Source organism: Nyctibius grandis, unplaced genomic scaffold, assembly GCF_013368605.1.
Source record: "Nyctibius grandis isolate bNycGra1 unplaced genomic scaffold, bNycGra1.pri scaffold_147_arrow_ctg1, whole genome shotgun sequence".
Classification (NCBI taxonomy): Eukaryota; Metazoa; Chordata; class Aves; order Nyctibiiformes; family Nyctibiidae; genus Nyctibius; species Nyctibius grandis.
Genome location: NW_027167520.1, coordinates 13,490 through 28,149, shown reverse-complemented (window position 1 = coordinate 28,149; position 14,660 = coordinate 13,490). Strand labels below are relative to the sequence as shown.

The 14,660-nt window shown below is 53.4% G+C and overlaps 1 protein-coding gene across 1 annotated transcript; it reads right to left on the bottom strand.

Moving 5' to 3' along the window:
* Window positions 1–388: 388 nt before the first annotated feature.
* On the bottom strand, window positions 389–14,008 carry HNRNPC (heterogeneous nuclear ribonucleoprotein C; the record flags this gene model as incomplete). The annotated part of the gene is made up of 9 exons (XM_068424626.1): window positions 13,923–14,008; window positions 12,351–12,377; window positions 11,822–11,915; window positions 8,643–8,919; window positions 6,532–6,607; window positions 6,344–6,391; window positions 5,278–5,438; window positions 2,928–3,029; window positions 389–549 (listed from the first exon to the last, which is right to left on the bottom strand). Coding segments are annotated over exons 4-9 (789 nt in total), but the record flags the coding sequence as incomplete, so codon positions are not given.
* Window positions 14,009–14,660: the final 652 nt, after the last annotated feature.

The following is a 14,660-nucleotide window of genomic DNA, read 5'->3' as shown; positions in this document are numbered from 1 at the left end:
AGCCCCGCCCCCACCCCATAGGCCCCTCCCACCCTATAAGCCCCGCCCCACAGACCCTATAGGCTCCGCCCCCCACCCCATAGACCCCAATCCCTCTCCATATGCCCCGCCCCCCACCCTTTAGCCCCGCCCTATAGATCCTACAAGCCCCTCCCACCCCATAAGCCCCACCCCCATAGGCCCCACCCACCCTATAAGCCCCTCCCACCCCCATAGGCCCCTCCCACCCCCATAAGCCCCTCCCACACCCCATAGGCCCCACCCCATAAGCCCCTCCCACCCCCATAGGCCCCTCCCACCCCCATAAGCCCCTCCCACACCCCCTAGGCCCCGCCCCCAGGCCCCTCCCACCCCATTGGCCCCGCCCCCCCTAAGCCCCGCCCCTCACCTGCTCGTCCCCCCTCTCCTCGGGCTCCTCCTCCTCCAGCAGATCTCCCTCCTCACCCGATTCGTCGCCGCCGGCCTTGGCCCCGCCCCCGCCCCCGCCCTCCGCCTCCTTCTTCCCGCCGGCGCCGCCCTGCTCCTCCTCCGCCTTCTCGCTCTTCTGCTCTGCAACCCCCAAAAACACCCAAAATCAGCGTTTTTGCACCCAAAAACGGAGCTTCGACACCAAAATTGGGGGGGTTTGACCCAAAACTGGCTTTTTTTAGCTCAAAAATGGCGTTTTTTAACCAAAAGTTGAAGGTTTTACCCAAAAATGGAGGGTTTTAACCCAAAAATGGCATTTTTTTGACCCAAAAATGGTGTTTCTTAACCCAAAAATGTGGTTTTTTGACACCAAAATGGTGGGTTTTAACCAAAAATGGGGGGTTTTAACCCAAAATTGTGGGGTTTTAACCCAAAAATGGTGTTTCTTACCCAAAAATGTGGGTTTTTTAACCCAAAAATGGGGTGTTTTAACCCAAAAATGTGTTTTTTTGACACCAAAATGGGGCTTTTTACCCAAACCCAGGGGGTTTTTACCCCAAAATCATATTTTTTAACCCAAAATGGGGGGTTTTAACCCAAAAATGTGAGGTTTTGACCCAAAAATGTGTTTTTTTGACACCAAAATGGGGGTTTTAACCTAAAAATGGGGGGTTTTAACCCAAAAATCATCTTTTTTAACCCAAAATGGGGGGTTTTAACCCAAAAACGTGGTTTCTTAACCCAAAAATGGGGGGTTTTAACCCAAAAAATGTCTTTTTTAACCCAAAAATGGCGGTTCTCAACCCAAAAGTGTGCTTTTTTGACACCAAAATGGGGGTTTTAACCCAAAAATGGGGGGTTTTAACCAAAAAAGGTGATTTTTTTTACCCAAAAATGGTGCTTCTTACCCAAAAATGTGTTTGACACCAAAATGGGGGGTTTTACCTCAAACTTGGGGGTTTTAACCCAAAATTGTGGGGTTTTGACCCAAAAATGGTGTTTCTTACCCAAAAATGTGTTTTTTTGACCCAAAAATGGTGTTTTCCAACGCAAAAATATGTTTTTTTGATACCAAAAGAGAGGTTTTTTACCCAAAACCAGGGGGTTTTAACCAAAAAACATGGTTTTTAACCCAAAAATGGGGTGTTTTAACCCAAAAATGGGGGTTTTTGACACCAAAATGGGGGTTTTTAACCAAAAATTGGGGGTTTTAACCCAGAATTGTGGGGTTTTGACCCAAAAATGGTGTTTCTTAGCCACAAATGTGGGTTTTTTAACCCAAACTTGGGGTGTTTTAACCCAAAAACGTGTTTTTTTAACCCAAAAATGGTGTTTCTTAACCCAAAAATGTGGTTTTTTGACCCCAAAATGGGGGGTTTAACCCAAAAATGGGGGGTTTTAACCAAAAAAGGTGGTTTTTCACTCAAAATTGGAGGTTTGACACCAAAATTGGGGGGTTTTGACCCAAAATTGGCTTTTTTTAGCTCAAAAATGGCATTTTTTACCCAAAAGTTGAAGGTTTTACCCAAAAATGGGGGGGTTTAACCCAAAAATGTCAGGTTTTGACCCAAAAATGGTGTTTCTTAACCCAAAAATGTGGTTTTTTGACACCAAAATGGGGGGTTTTACCCAAAAATGGGGGGTTTTAACCAAAAACTGTGTTAACCAAAAAATGGCGTTTCTTAACCCAAAAATGTGGGTTTTTAACCCAAAAATGGGGTGTTTTAACCCAAAAATATCGTTTTTTGACCCAAAAATGGGGGTTTTTCACCCAAAAATTGTTTTTTTTAGCTCAAAAATGGGGGGTTTTAACCCAAAAACCATCTTTTTTAACCCAAAATTGTGGTTTCTTTGACCCAAACCCAGGGTTTTTCAACCCCAAAATTGCATTTAGAGCCCCAAAATGGGAGTTTTTTCACCCAAAAACGGGGTTTTAGCACCAAAATTGGCATTTTTTAGCTCAAAAATGGGGCTTTTTAACCCAAAATAGCATCTTTAACCCCCAAAATACCATTTTTAACCTCAAAAATTATCTTTTTTTCCCAAAATTACCATTTTTAACCCCCAAAATTACCATTTTTTTACCCAAAATTACCATTTTTAACCCCAAAATTACCATTTTTAACCCCAAAATACCATTTTTTTACCCAAAATTACCATTTTTACCCCAAAATTACCATTTTTTAACCCCCAAAATACCATTTTTACCCAAAAATATCATTTTTAACCCCAAAATTACAATTTTTTAACCCCCAAAATACCATTTTTTACCCAAAATTATCATTTTTTACCCCAAAATTACCATTTTTTAACCCCCAAAACACCATTTTTTCCCCCAAAATCATCATTTTTACCCCCAAAATACCATCTTTTTACCCCCAAATTACTTTTTTACCCCAAATTACCAACTTTTAGCCCCAAAATTGCATTTTTTTCACCCAAAATTTCCATTTTCCCCCCAAAATCCCCCTTTTTCCCCCGTTTTTGCCCAAAATCCCCCTTTTTCACCCCAAACTCACTGTGCTCGCGGTCCAGCCGCTCCAGGCTCTCCACCAGCGCGTCCACCCGCTGCTTGATCTGCCCCAGCTCCTTCCGGATGCTCGCCAGGTCCTCCCCCTTCACTGCCCCGCCCACACGCCCGTCACCCATTGGTCAGATCGCCCACCGCCCCGCCCACCGCCCCACACCATTGGTGGACACCCCTTCCCGCCCCAGCCCACGCGCCTGTCAATCATCCCCCCACCCCGGCCTACACCAGCCGCCCTCAGAGCAACCCACACAAAATGGCGGCTTTGGCCCCAAAATGGCGGCTTTGACCCCAAAATGCCATTTTTTAACCTAAAATTGAGGGGTTTAACCCCAAAAATGCAACTTTTTCACCCCAAAATGGGGATTTTTCAACCAAAAATGGGGTTTTTTACCTGCAAATGCCAGTTTTTAACCCAAAACTGGGGTGTTTCAGGCCCAAAATGCATCTTTTCCACCCCAAAATGGCGGCTTTGTCCCCAAAATGGCGGCTTTGACCCCAAAATGCCATTTTTTAACCTAAAATTGGGGGGTTTCACCCCAAAAATGCCACTTTTTCACCCCAAAATGGGGATTTTTCAACCAAAAATGCTTTTTTTTCACATTAAAATGCCTTTTTTTAACTAAAAATTGGGGTTTTTTAGCCAAAAAATGCATCTTTTCCACCCCAAAATGGCGGCTTTGACCCCAAAATGCCATTTTTCAACTTTAAACTGGGGGGTTTAACCCCAAAAATGCCACTTTTTCACCCCAAAATGGGGATTTTTCAAAAAAAAATGGGGGTTTTTACATGAAAATGCCACTTTTTAACCCAAAATTGAGGGGTTTCAGGCCCGAAATGCATCTTTTCCACCCCAAAATGGCGGCTTTGACCCCAAAATGCCATTTTTTAACCTAAAATTGGGGGGTTTCAGGCCCAAAATGCATCTTTTTCACCCCAAAAATGGCACTTTTTAACCAAAAATGGCACTTTATAACGAAAAAAATCACTATTTTAAACCAAATATCATTTTTTTTCCCCAAAAAAGGCATTTTTTCCCCCAAAAAGTCACTTTTAACCCCCAAAAATCACTTTTCCACCCAAAAATCTCAGGTTTTAACCAAAAATGCCACTTTTTAACCCCAAAATCACCTTTTTCCCCCAAAAAAAGTCACTTTTTACCCCCAAATCGCCATTTTTTTACCTAAAAAAATTCACTTTTTAACCTTTTTTCACCCAAAAAAGTCACTTTTTAACCAAAATTTGCTACTTTTAACCAAAAAAATTGCATTTTTTCAACCAAAAATGGTTCTTTTTGATCAAAAATTCCCCTTTTTCACCCCAAAATCTCCGGTTTTACCCAAAAATGGCACCTTTTACCCCATTTTTCCCTCAAAAAAGTCACTTTTTACCCCAAAATCGCCATATTTTACCCAAAAAACTCACTTTTTACCCAAAAATTGCCGTTTTCCACCCAAACCCAGCATTTTTTTAACCAAAAATTCTTTTTTGATCAAAAAATGACTTTTTTTTAAGAAAATAAAATCACTATTTTTAACCAAAAATCACCTTTTTCCACCCAAAATCTCAAGTTTTACCCAAAAATGTCACTTTTCACCCCAAAACTGTCACTTTTCAACAAAAAATGTCACTTTTTAACCAAAAATGTCACTTTTTAACCAAAAAACGGCATTTTTTAACCAAAAATGCCACTTTTTAAAGAAAAAAAATCACCATTTTTAACCAAAAATCACCTTTTTCCACCCAAAAATCTCAAGTTTTACCCAAAAATGTCACTTTTCACCCCAAAAATCGCACTTTTAAACCAAAAATGTCACTTTTTAACCAAAAAACGTCATTTTTTAACCAAAAATGTCACTTTTTAACCAAAAAATCACCATTTTTAACCAAAAATCACCTTTTCCCACCCAAAAACCTCAACTTTTACCCAAAAATGCCACTTTTTACCCCATTTTCCCCTCAAAAAAGTCCCTTTTTACCCCAAAATCACCATTTTTTACCCCAAAAATGGCATTTTTCACCCCAAAATCACCATTTTTCACCCCAAAAATGGCATTTTTTACCCAAAACCGCCATTTTTTTACCCAAAAATGGCATTTTTCACCCCAAAATCATCCCCTTCCCCCCCCCCAAACCCCCATATCCCCTTTGGCCACGCCCCTCCACCTTGGCCACGCCCCCTCCTCAAGCCACGCCCCCTCCCTCAAGCCACGCCCCCTCCCCTGTGGCCTCGCCCCCAGGCCCCCCCCGCTCCTGCTGCCTTAGCCACACCCCCTCCCCCTTAGCCACACCCCCTCCCCCCTTAGCCCCACCCCCTCCCCCCCCTCCAGCCAATCAGGTACCTCGGCCGCCCTTGGAGGAGGAGCCCCGCGGCGCCCCCTTGGGGAAGGCCCCGCTCTTGGCGCGGCGCGAGGCGGTGCCGGACACGCGCTGCCGCTTCGAGGGCACCACGGGCCGGGCCAGCGGCGGCGGCGGCGGCACCCGCGCCGGGTACGTGTACATCCTGCGGGAGCCGCGCGGCTATGGGGCAGCCCCACGGATCTATGGGGCGGCCCCACGGATCTGGGGGGCGGCCCCACGGAGTCTACAGGCCCCCCCCCCCCCCGCCATGGGGCACAGGACGGGCGTTATATGGCTCCTGCCCCATCGATTCTGTGGGTCTTGCCCCATAGATTGAGGCGCTGCCCCATAGATTCTGTGGGGCAGCCCCATAGATTATGAGTCCCACCCCATAGATTCTATAGGGTGGCCCCACACAGTCCATAGGGCCCGTGGAACATATTATATGGCTCCTGCCCCATAGATTCTGTGGGTCTTGCCCCATAGATTGAGGCTCCGCCCCATAGATTGAGGCTCTGCCCCATAGATTATGTGGGGCAGCCCCATAGATTCTATAGGGTGGCCCCACACAGTCCATAGGGCTCATGGAGTGAGTTATATGGCTCCTGCCCCATAGATTCTGTGGCTCCTGCCCCATAGATTGAGGCTCTGCCCCATAGATTGTGTGGGGCAGCCCCATAGATTCTATAGGGCAGCCCCACACATTCTATAGGTCCCACCCCATAGATTCTATGGGTCCCAACCCCATTCCACCTCCCCACCCCCACACCTCCCACCCCCCCCATTCTATAGGTCCTGCCCCACACATTCTATAGGTCCTGCCCCACACATTCTATGGGTCCAGCCCCATAGATCTATAGCTCCTGCCCCATAGATTCTATGGGTCCAGCCCCATTCCACCCCCCCAAACCACCCTATTCTCTACCTCCCACCCCCCCCACCCTATAGCTCCCACCCCATAGATCCTATAGCTCCTGCCCCACACATCTATGGGGCAGCCCCACACATCTATGGGGCAGCCCCACACATCTATGGGGCAGCCCCACACATCTATGGCTCCCCCTTTACCTGTCATAATAATCCCGCTGGAAATCGTAATCCAAATCGAACGACGACCTGTGGGGCGGACACACCGTGAGCGCTATGGGGCTGGGGGGGGGGGCAGCTATGGGGCTGCCCCATAGATCTATGGGGCGGGGAGGTTGGGGGGTGCGGACCTGACGAGGGGGGACGGAGAAGGTGGGGCGGGTACTGACCCGTACATCTCGGCCGCCGAGCGCTTGGCCCCGGCCTTGCCCCGGTTCACCTTGGGCTCGGCCGCCAGGTTGATATCTGTGGGGCAGGAGAGAGGTTAGGGGGCGCTATGGGGCGCTATGGGGCGCTATGGGGCAGGGGGGGTGTGGCTATGGGGCGCTATGGGGCGCTATGGGGCAGAGGAGTGGAGCTATGGGGTTGGGGGGCGGAGCTATGGGGCTGCTATGGGGGGTTGGCCTTGGCCACCAGGTTGATGTTTGGGGGGTGCTGGGGGGCGCTATGGGGCGCTATGGGGCAGGGGGTGGAGCTATGGGGCAGGGGGTGTGGCTATGGGGCGCTATGGGGCGCTATGGGGCAGGGGGTGGCGCTATGGGGCGCTATGGGGCAGGGGGTGGAGCTATGGGGCGCTATGGGGCGCTATGGGGCAGGGGGTGGCGCTATGGGGCGCTATGGGGCAGGGGGTGTGGCTATGGGGTGCTATGGGGCTGGGGGTGGCGCTATGGGGCAGGGGGTGGAGCTATGGGGCGCTATGGGGCGCTATGGGGCAGGGGGCGGGGCTATGGGGCGCTATGGGGCAGGGCTATGGGGCGCTATGGGGCAGGGGGTGGAGCTATGGGGCCACCAGAAGAACCATCTCATGGTCTCCAGAACCTTCTAGAAGTCCATGGGGCCACCAAGAAGGTCCATGGGGCCACCACGAGGGGCCGTGGGGCCACCACGAGGGTCCATGGGGCCACCCAAAGTGGCCGCCATGACACTTATGGGGCTCCTGAGAGGTTCCAGCGCCATCTTGTGGCGACACGAGGTCACTTATGGGGCTGGTGGCCACCAGAAGACCCACCTGGTGGCCTCCAGAACCCCCCTGAGATCCATGGGGCCACCACGAAGCCCTCTAGGGCCACCCAAAGTGGCCGCCATGACACTTATGGAGCTCCTGAGAGGTTCTAGGGCCACCTGGGGGTGACACGAGGTCACCTACGGGGCTGGTGGCCACCTTCATCTCCACTTGAGGGCCTTCAAGACCACCTGGAGGTCCACAGGGCCACCATGAAGGTCCGTAGCTCCACCCAAAGTGGTCGCCATGACACTTATGGACCTCCTGAGAGGTTCTAGGGCCATCTTGTGGCGACCCCATGTCACCTATGGGACTTGTGGCCACCAGAAGAACCATGTGATGGCCTCCAGAACCTCATGGAGATCCATAGCACCACCCTGAAGCCCTCTAGCTCCACCCAAAGTGGTCGCCATGACACTTATGGACCTCCTGAGAAGTTCTAGCGCCATCTTGTGGTGACACAAGGTCACTTGTGGCCACCAGAAGAACCACCTGGTGGCCTCCAGAACCTCATGGAGATCCATAGGACCTCCCTGAAGGTCCGTAGCTCCACCCAAAGTGGTCACCATGACACTTATGGACCCCTGGGTGCCATCTCCACCACCACCACCCCCCTCCTTGGTGTCCCCTGGTCCCTGTGGACCTTCTCCTGATGTTCTCCAGATGTTCTCCGCCAACCACCTGCTCAAAATAACCTAAAAAGGTCCTAAAATGGGCTAAAATGGGTCAAAATGGACCTAAAATGGGCTCAAGATGGTCCAGGAGGACCTCAAGGTGGTGGGAGAAGACCTCCAAGAGGTCCATGGAGCTCACTGAGGCCTTCAAGACCACCTGGAGGTCCATAGGACCACCCTGAAGCCCTCTAGCTCCACCCAAAGTGGTCGCCATGACACTTATGGACCTCCTGAGAGGTTCTAGGGCCATCTTGTGTTGATGCCATGTTACTTATGGGGCTGGTGGCCACCATGTGATGGTCTCCAGAACCCCCTTGAGATCCATAGGGCCACCCTGAAGCCCTCTAGCTCCACCCAAAGTGGTCACCATGACACTTATGGACCCCTGGGTGCCATCTCCACCACCACCACCCCCAACGCTGGTGTCCCCTGGTCCCTGTGGACCTTCTCCTGATGTTCTCCAGATGTTCTCCACCAACCACCTCCTCTAAATAACCTAAAATGGGCCTAAAATGAGCTAAAATGGACCTAAAATGGGCTCAAGATGGTCCAGGAGGACCTCAAAGTGGTGGGAGAAGACCTCCAAGAGGTCCCCGGAGCTCACCGAGGACCTGGCCGGCGATCATGCGTCCGTCTTCTCCTGCGACGGCGGCGCGGGCGTTGCGCTCGTTGACGTACTGGACGAAGGCGAAGCCCTTGTGGACGGAGCAGCCGACGATCTTGCCGTACTTGGAGAAGATGGCCTCCACGTCGCTCTTCTTGACCACCAGGGTGTTGAGGTTGCCGATGAAGACGCGGGAGTTCATGGAGCGCGGGTCCGTCTTGTTGGTCACGTTGCTGGCCATGGTGGTGGGGTGGGGGACAAGGGGGTGGTGGTGGACCTACAGAAGGAGGAGGGAGGTCCATGAGGTGGTATCAGGGCGGGAGGAAGTAATATGGGGGTGAGGAACCACCAGGAGATGCCACCATGGTGGTGGAATCATCATGAGGTGCCACCATGGGGGTGAGGAACCCCCCTGAGATGCCACCATGGAGGTGAGGAACCCCCCTGAGATGCCACCATGGTGGTGAGGAACCAATATGGTGGTGAGGAACCCCCCTGAGATGCCACCATGATGGTGGTGGTGGTGAGGAACCACCAGGAGATGCCACCATGATGGTGAGGAACCCCCTGAGATACCACCACGGTGGTGAGGAACCACCTTGAGATGCCACCATGGAGGTGAGGAACCACCTTGAGATGCCACCATGATGGTGGTGGTGGGGAGGAACCACCTTGAGATGCCACCATGGAAGTGAGGAACCCCCACAAGATGCCACCATGATGGTGAGGAACCCCCCTGAGATGCCACCATGGGGGTGAGGAACCCCCCTGAGATGCCACCACGGTGGTGGTGGTGATGGGGAACCACCATGGGGGTGAGGAACCTCCATGAGATGCCACCACGGAGGTGAGGAACCACCTTGAGATGCCACCATGATGGTGAGGAACCCCCCTGAGATGCCACCATGGAGGTGAGGAACCCCCCTGAGATGTCACTATGGGGGTGAGGAACCACCATGAGATGCCACTATGGGGGTGAGGAACCCCCCTGAGATGCCACCATGGAGGTGAGGAACCCCCCTGAGATGTCACTATGGGGGTGAGGAACCCCCCTGAGATGCCACCATGATGGTGAGGAACCCCCCTGAGATGCCACCATGATGGTAGAACCACCAGGAGAAGCTGCCATGGTGGGAAGGAACCTCCATGAGATGCCACCATGATGGTGGTGGTGATGGAGAACCACCAGGAGATGCCACCATGGTGGTGAGGAACCACCTTGAGATGCCACCATGGAGGTGAGGAACCCCCAGGAGAAGCCGCCATGATGGTGAGGAACCCTCCTGAGATGCCACCATGATGGTGGTGGTGATGGGGAACCACCATGAGATGCCACCAAGATGGCGGAACCTCCCTGAGATGCCACCATGGAGGTGAGGAACCCCCCTGAGATGCCACCATAATGGTGGTGGTGATGGACAACCCCCAGGAGAAGCCGCCATGATGGTGAGGAACCACCTTGAGATGCCACCATGGTGGTGAGGAACCCCCAGGAGATGCCGCCATGATGGTGGTGGTGGAGAGGAACCCCCCTGAGATGCCACCATGGGGGTGAGGAACCCCCTTGAGATGCCACCACGCAGGTGGCGCTCGTTAGCGCCGATCGTTAGCTAATAATATGCTAATTAGATGCTAATTAGACACTAATTAGATGCCAACGGGGGTGCTAATGGGTTATGAGGGCACCCCACCCCCTACAGGAAGGATTCCAGGGTGGCCCCGCCCTTTAATTAAGCCCCGCCCCTTCGTTACCCTAACGAGGTAACACTGACACCCCTCATTAGCACCCCCAATGGAATATGCTAATTAGCTGCCGAGATGCTAATTAGCTGCCAACAAGATGCCACAGAAATGATTATAATTAAGACACAACCAAGATCCTAATTAGGTCCTAATGGTATGCTAATGAGGGCACCCCATCAGAAACAATCATTAGATGCTAATTAGATGGTAATAAGATGCTAATGAGATGCACTAATGATGACGCCCCACCCTACAATTATGCCTGGATGCCAACAATATGCTAATTAGAAACTCTAGATGCTAATTAGTCGGTAATGAGAGTGTGCCATCCTCTCACAAATACCAAGGTGATGCTAATTAGATGCTAATGAGAAGCGCTAATGAGAGCAGCCCACACTCCTATAAGAACTATAATCGGATGGCAACAATATGCTAATTAGCTGATGCTAATGAGATGCTACAGAGAACGGCCCACGCTCCTACGGGACCAATTACACTTTGATAGCAGTATTATGCTAATTAGATGCTAATGAGACACGCTAAAAAGAGCTTCCCACCCTCCTACAGAAAGGATTCCAACTGGATGTCAATAATATGCTAATTAGACGCTAATGAGATGCTGAGAGGGCCCACACTCCTACAAGAATGGCAACTAGATGCTAATTAGATGCTAATGAGACATACTAATAAGATGTCCCACCCTCCTACAGAAACGATTCCAACTGGATGCCATCAATATGCTGCTCATATGCTAATTAGATGCTAATGAGATACGCGAAGAGCTTCCCACCCTCCTACAGAAACCATTACGATTGGATACCAACGATATGCTAATTAGATGCTAATAAGGCACACTAACAAGGGCGCCCCACCATCCTACAGAAACACTCGCAACTGGATGCCAAAAATATGCTAATTAGATGCTAATGAGACACGCTAATAAGAGCGTCCCACCCTCCTGCAGAAACCCTTACAATTGGATGCCAACTATATGCTAATTAGATGCTAATGAGACACGCTAAGAGCTTCCCATTTCCTACAGAAACGCTTGCAACTGGATGCCAATAATATGCTAATTAGATGGTAATGAGAAACACTAATAAGAGCTTCCCACCCTCCTACACAAATGATTCCAACCGGACGCCATCAATGTTACTCATATGCTAATTAGATGCTAATGAGACACGCGAATAAGACCTTGAAACGCTTGAACTGGGCGTCAACAACATGCTAATCATATGCTAATGAGGCATAATAACGACCACGCCCCATCCTCCCACGGAAACACCTCCGGGGTGCCCCCCCATCAAGCCCCGCCCCCTTTAACACCCCCTTAAGCCCCGCCCTCATTAAGCCCCGCCCTCATTAAGCCCCGCCCCCTTTAACACCCTCATTAAGCCCCGCCCCCTTAATTAAGCCCCGCCCCCTCCTCTTACCGTGGGGGGGGGAGGGGCGTCCTTGAAGGGGGGAGGGGGGAGGGCCTGGAGGCGGCGCCGCTTGGGGGCGGGGCTTAGAGAGGAAGGGGCGGGGCTTAAGGGGGGAGGGGGAGGGGCGAGGGGGGGGCGGGGCCAAAAAATGCCCCAAAAAAATAGAAAAAAAAATAAAAAAATAAAAAAATAAAAAAAATTAAAAAAAAAAAATTGAAAAAAAATAAAAATTAAAAAAAATTATAAAAAAATCCTAAAAATCACCCGATGCCCATATAAGGCGAAGGGGGCGGGGCCAGCGTGGCCACGCCCCTTTTGGGGGCGGGTCTTAGTGATTTCCACCCCATTTTGGGTCGTTTTGGGTCGTTTTTGGTGGTTTTTTTGGAGAGTTTGGGGGAAATGTGACCGATGGGGGGGGGTGGGGCGGGGCTGGGCGGCCATGATGGGTGTGGGCGGGGCCGGAAGTGGGCGTGGCTTGCGGAAAAGGGGGGCGGGGCAAAAGATTTTGGGGTAAAAAACAGAGGAATTTGGCACTTACGGGTCGCCGGCGGCTCTAAAAAAATCGCTGTGGAAAGATGGGGGGGGGGGGGAGGGGAGGGGGAGGGGTTAGGGGGGGAGGGGGCGTGGCCCCGCCCCCCCCTTAAGCCCCGCCCCCCTCCCCAAGCCCCGCCCCCACGGGGAGTTTTGAGCCAATCGAGGCCCAACGGCCCCAAAGCGGCGCCAAATATGGCGGAGGGGGGCGGGGTTTTGGGCGCCAAAGGTGGGGAGGGGGCGTGGCCAGCGCGGAAGCCCCGCCCCCGCCCGAAAAAGGACATCGAAAAGCCCCAGTTTGGCCCCAAAAATGGACGTGGGGGGAGGGGGGGGAGGGGGGAAAGGGGGAGGGGTTACGGGGGGGAGGGGCTTGCGCAGCCAATCGGGAGCCTGGAAGAGAAGCAGAAGGAACCGCCCACCCGCTGGCCACGCCCCCTCGCCCTAAGCCCCGCCCCCATGGGCTAAGTCCTGCCCCCACCTTAATCCACCCCCCTAAGCCACACCCCAAGTGTCAATCATCCCTTAAGCCCCGCCCCTAACCATTAGCCCCGCCCCCTGCCTTAAGCCACACCCCCTAAGCACACCCCTGTCAATCATCCCTTAAGCCCCGCCCCCTGCCTTAAGCCACGCCCCTAAGCCGCACCCCCTACATGTCAATCATCCCTTAAGCCCCGCCCCCTGCCTCAATCCATGCCCCCAAGCCACACCCCCTACATGTCAATCATCCCTTAAGCCCCGCCCCCTGCCTTAAGCCACGCCCCTAATCCGCACCCCCTACGTCAATCATCCCTTAAGCCCCGCCCCCTAACCCGTAACCCCGCCCCCTGCCTTAAGCCACGCCCCTCTAAACCACACCCCCACATGTCAATCATCCCTTAAGCCCCGCCCCCTGCCTCAAGCCACGCTCCCTAAGCACACCCCAAGTGTCAATCATCCCTTAAACCCCGCCCCTAACCCTTAGCCCCGCCCCCTGCCTTAAGACACGCCCCCTAAGCACACCCCCAGTGTCAATCATCCCTTAAGCCCCGCCCCCTTTCCTTAAGCCACGCCCCATCATACTATAAAGCTTTAACCCCGCCCCTAAACACTAATTAACCCTTAACCCACGCCCCTAACCCTTAACCCCGCCCCTTTCCTTAAGCCACGCCCCATCCCATTATAATTAAGCTTTAGCCACGCCCCTAAAGATGTGGCCACGCCCCCAAGGCCTAGGCCACGCCCCTAACGTACCCTTAAGCCACGCCCCCTGCACTAAGCCACGCCCCTAAGGCTTAAGCCACGCCCCTAGGCCTCAACTACCCTCCTCTTAAGCCACGCCCCCTCGCCCCAAGCCACGCCCCCTCCCCTCAAACCACGCCCCCTCCCTCACTCCCTCACCCCCCCCCCCCGCCGCCATCTTCCCCCCCCTCCCGCCGCCATCTTCCCGCCTCTCCCCGTCAGCGCCGGCCGCGCGCCGCCATTACCCCGCCCCCACCCCCCTCAAACCGTCCCCCCGCCGCCTCCCCCCGCCCCATCCGCGTCCCCCCGCACCCCCCGACCCCCCCCGCCGCTTCCCCCCCCCCCATTTTTCCCCCCTCACCGCTGCGGCCCCGCTCCCGCCGCCGCCGCCGCCGCCTTCGGGGGCTGCTCACAAAATGGCGCCCGCGCCGCCCTCTGCGCCTCACGGGGGAGAGCGGCCCGCCCCCTCCCTCACGATCCCGCGCGCTGATTGGTCTAGAGGGGCGTCCGTCAAGCGAGCGGCCAATGGGAAAAGGGGGAGGGGGGCGTGCGCGCCGCAGCGCGGGAGGAGGGAGGGGAGGCGGGGAGTGGCGGAGAGGCGCTGTCAATCATAATGCTTGGCGGTGATTGGGTGGAGGCGCTGCCCGCCGGACGCGCGGCCAATAGGGAGGGAGGGGGCGTGGCGGCGCTGTCCCCGCCTCCTAGGGGGATGGAGGGGTGGTGGGGGTGCGCGCATGCGCATCGCGCTGCACCCCCCTCCACGCTTGGCGCTCGCTGATTGGTCAGCGGGAGGGCGGGACTTGGAGCGGCGCGGGGAGGGGATTGGGCGGCGCCGCTGCCGATCGCCGCGGGGGGGCGGGGCCGGCCTGGCCTGGTTTATACTGGGGCGGGCGCGGGGGGAACTGGTTTGGGGCGGGTTTATACTGGTCGGGGCGCCGTTTAAACTGGTTTCGCCGCGTTTTAAACTGGTTTGGCACCGTTCGGACTCGTTTCGCCCCGAATCATACTGGTTTGAACTGGTTTGGCCCCATTCGAACTGGTTTCGCCCCGAATCATACTGGTTTGAACTGGTTTCACCCCGTTTAAACTGGTTTCACCC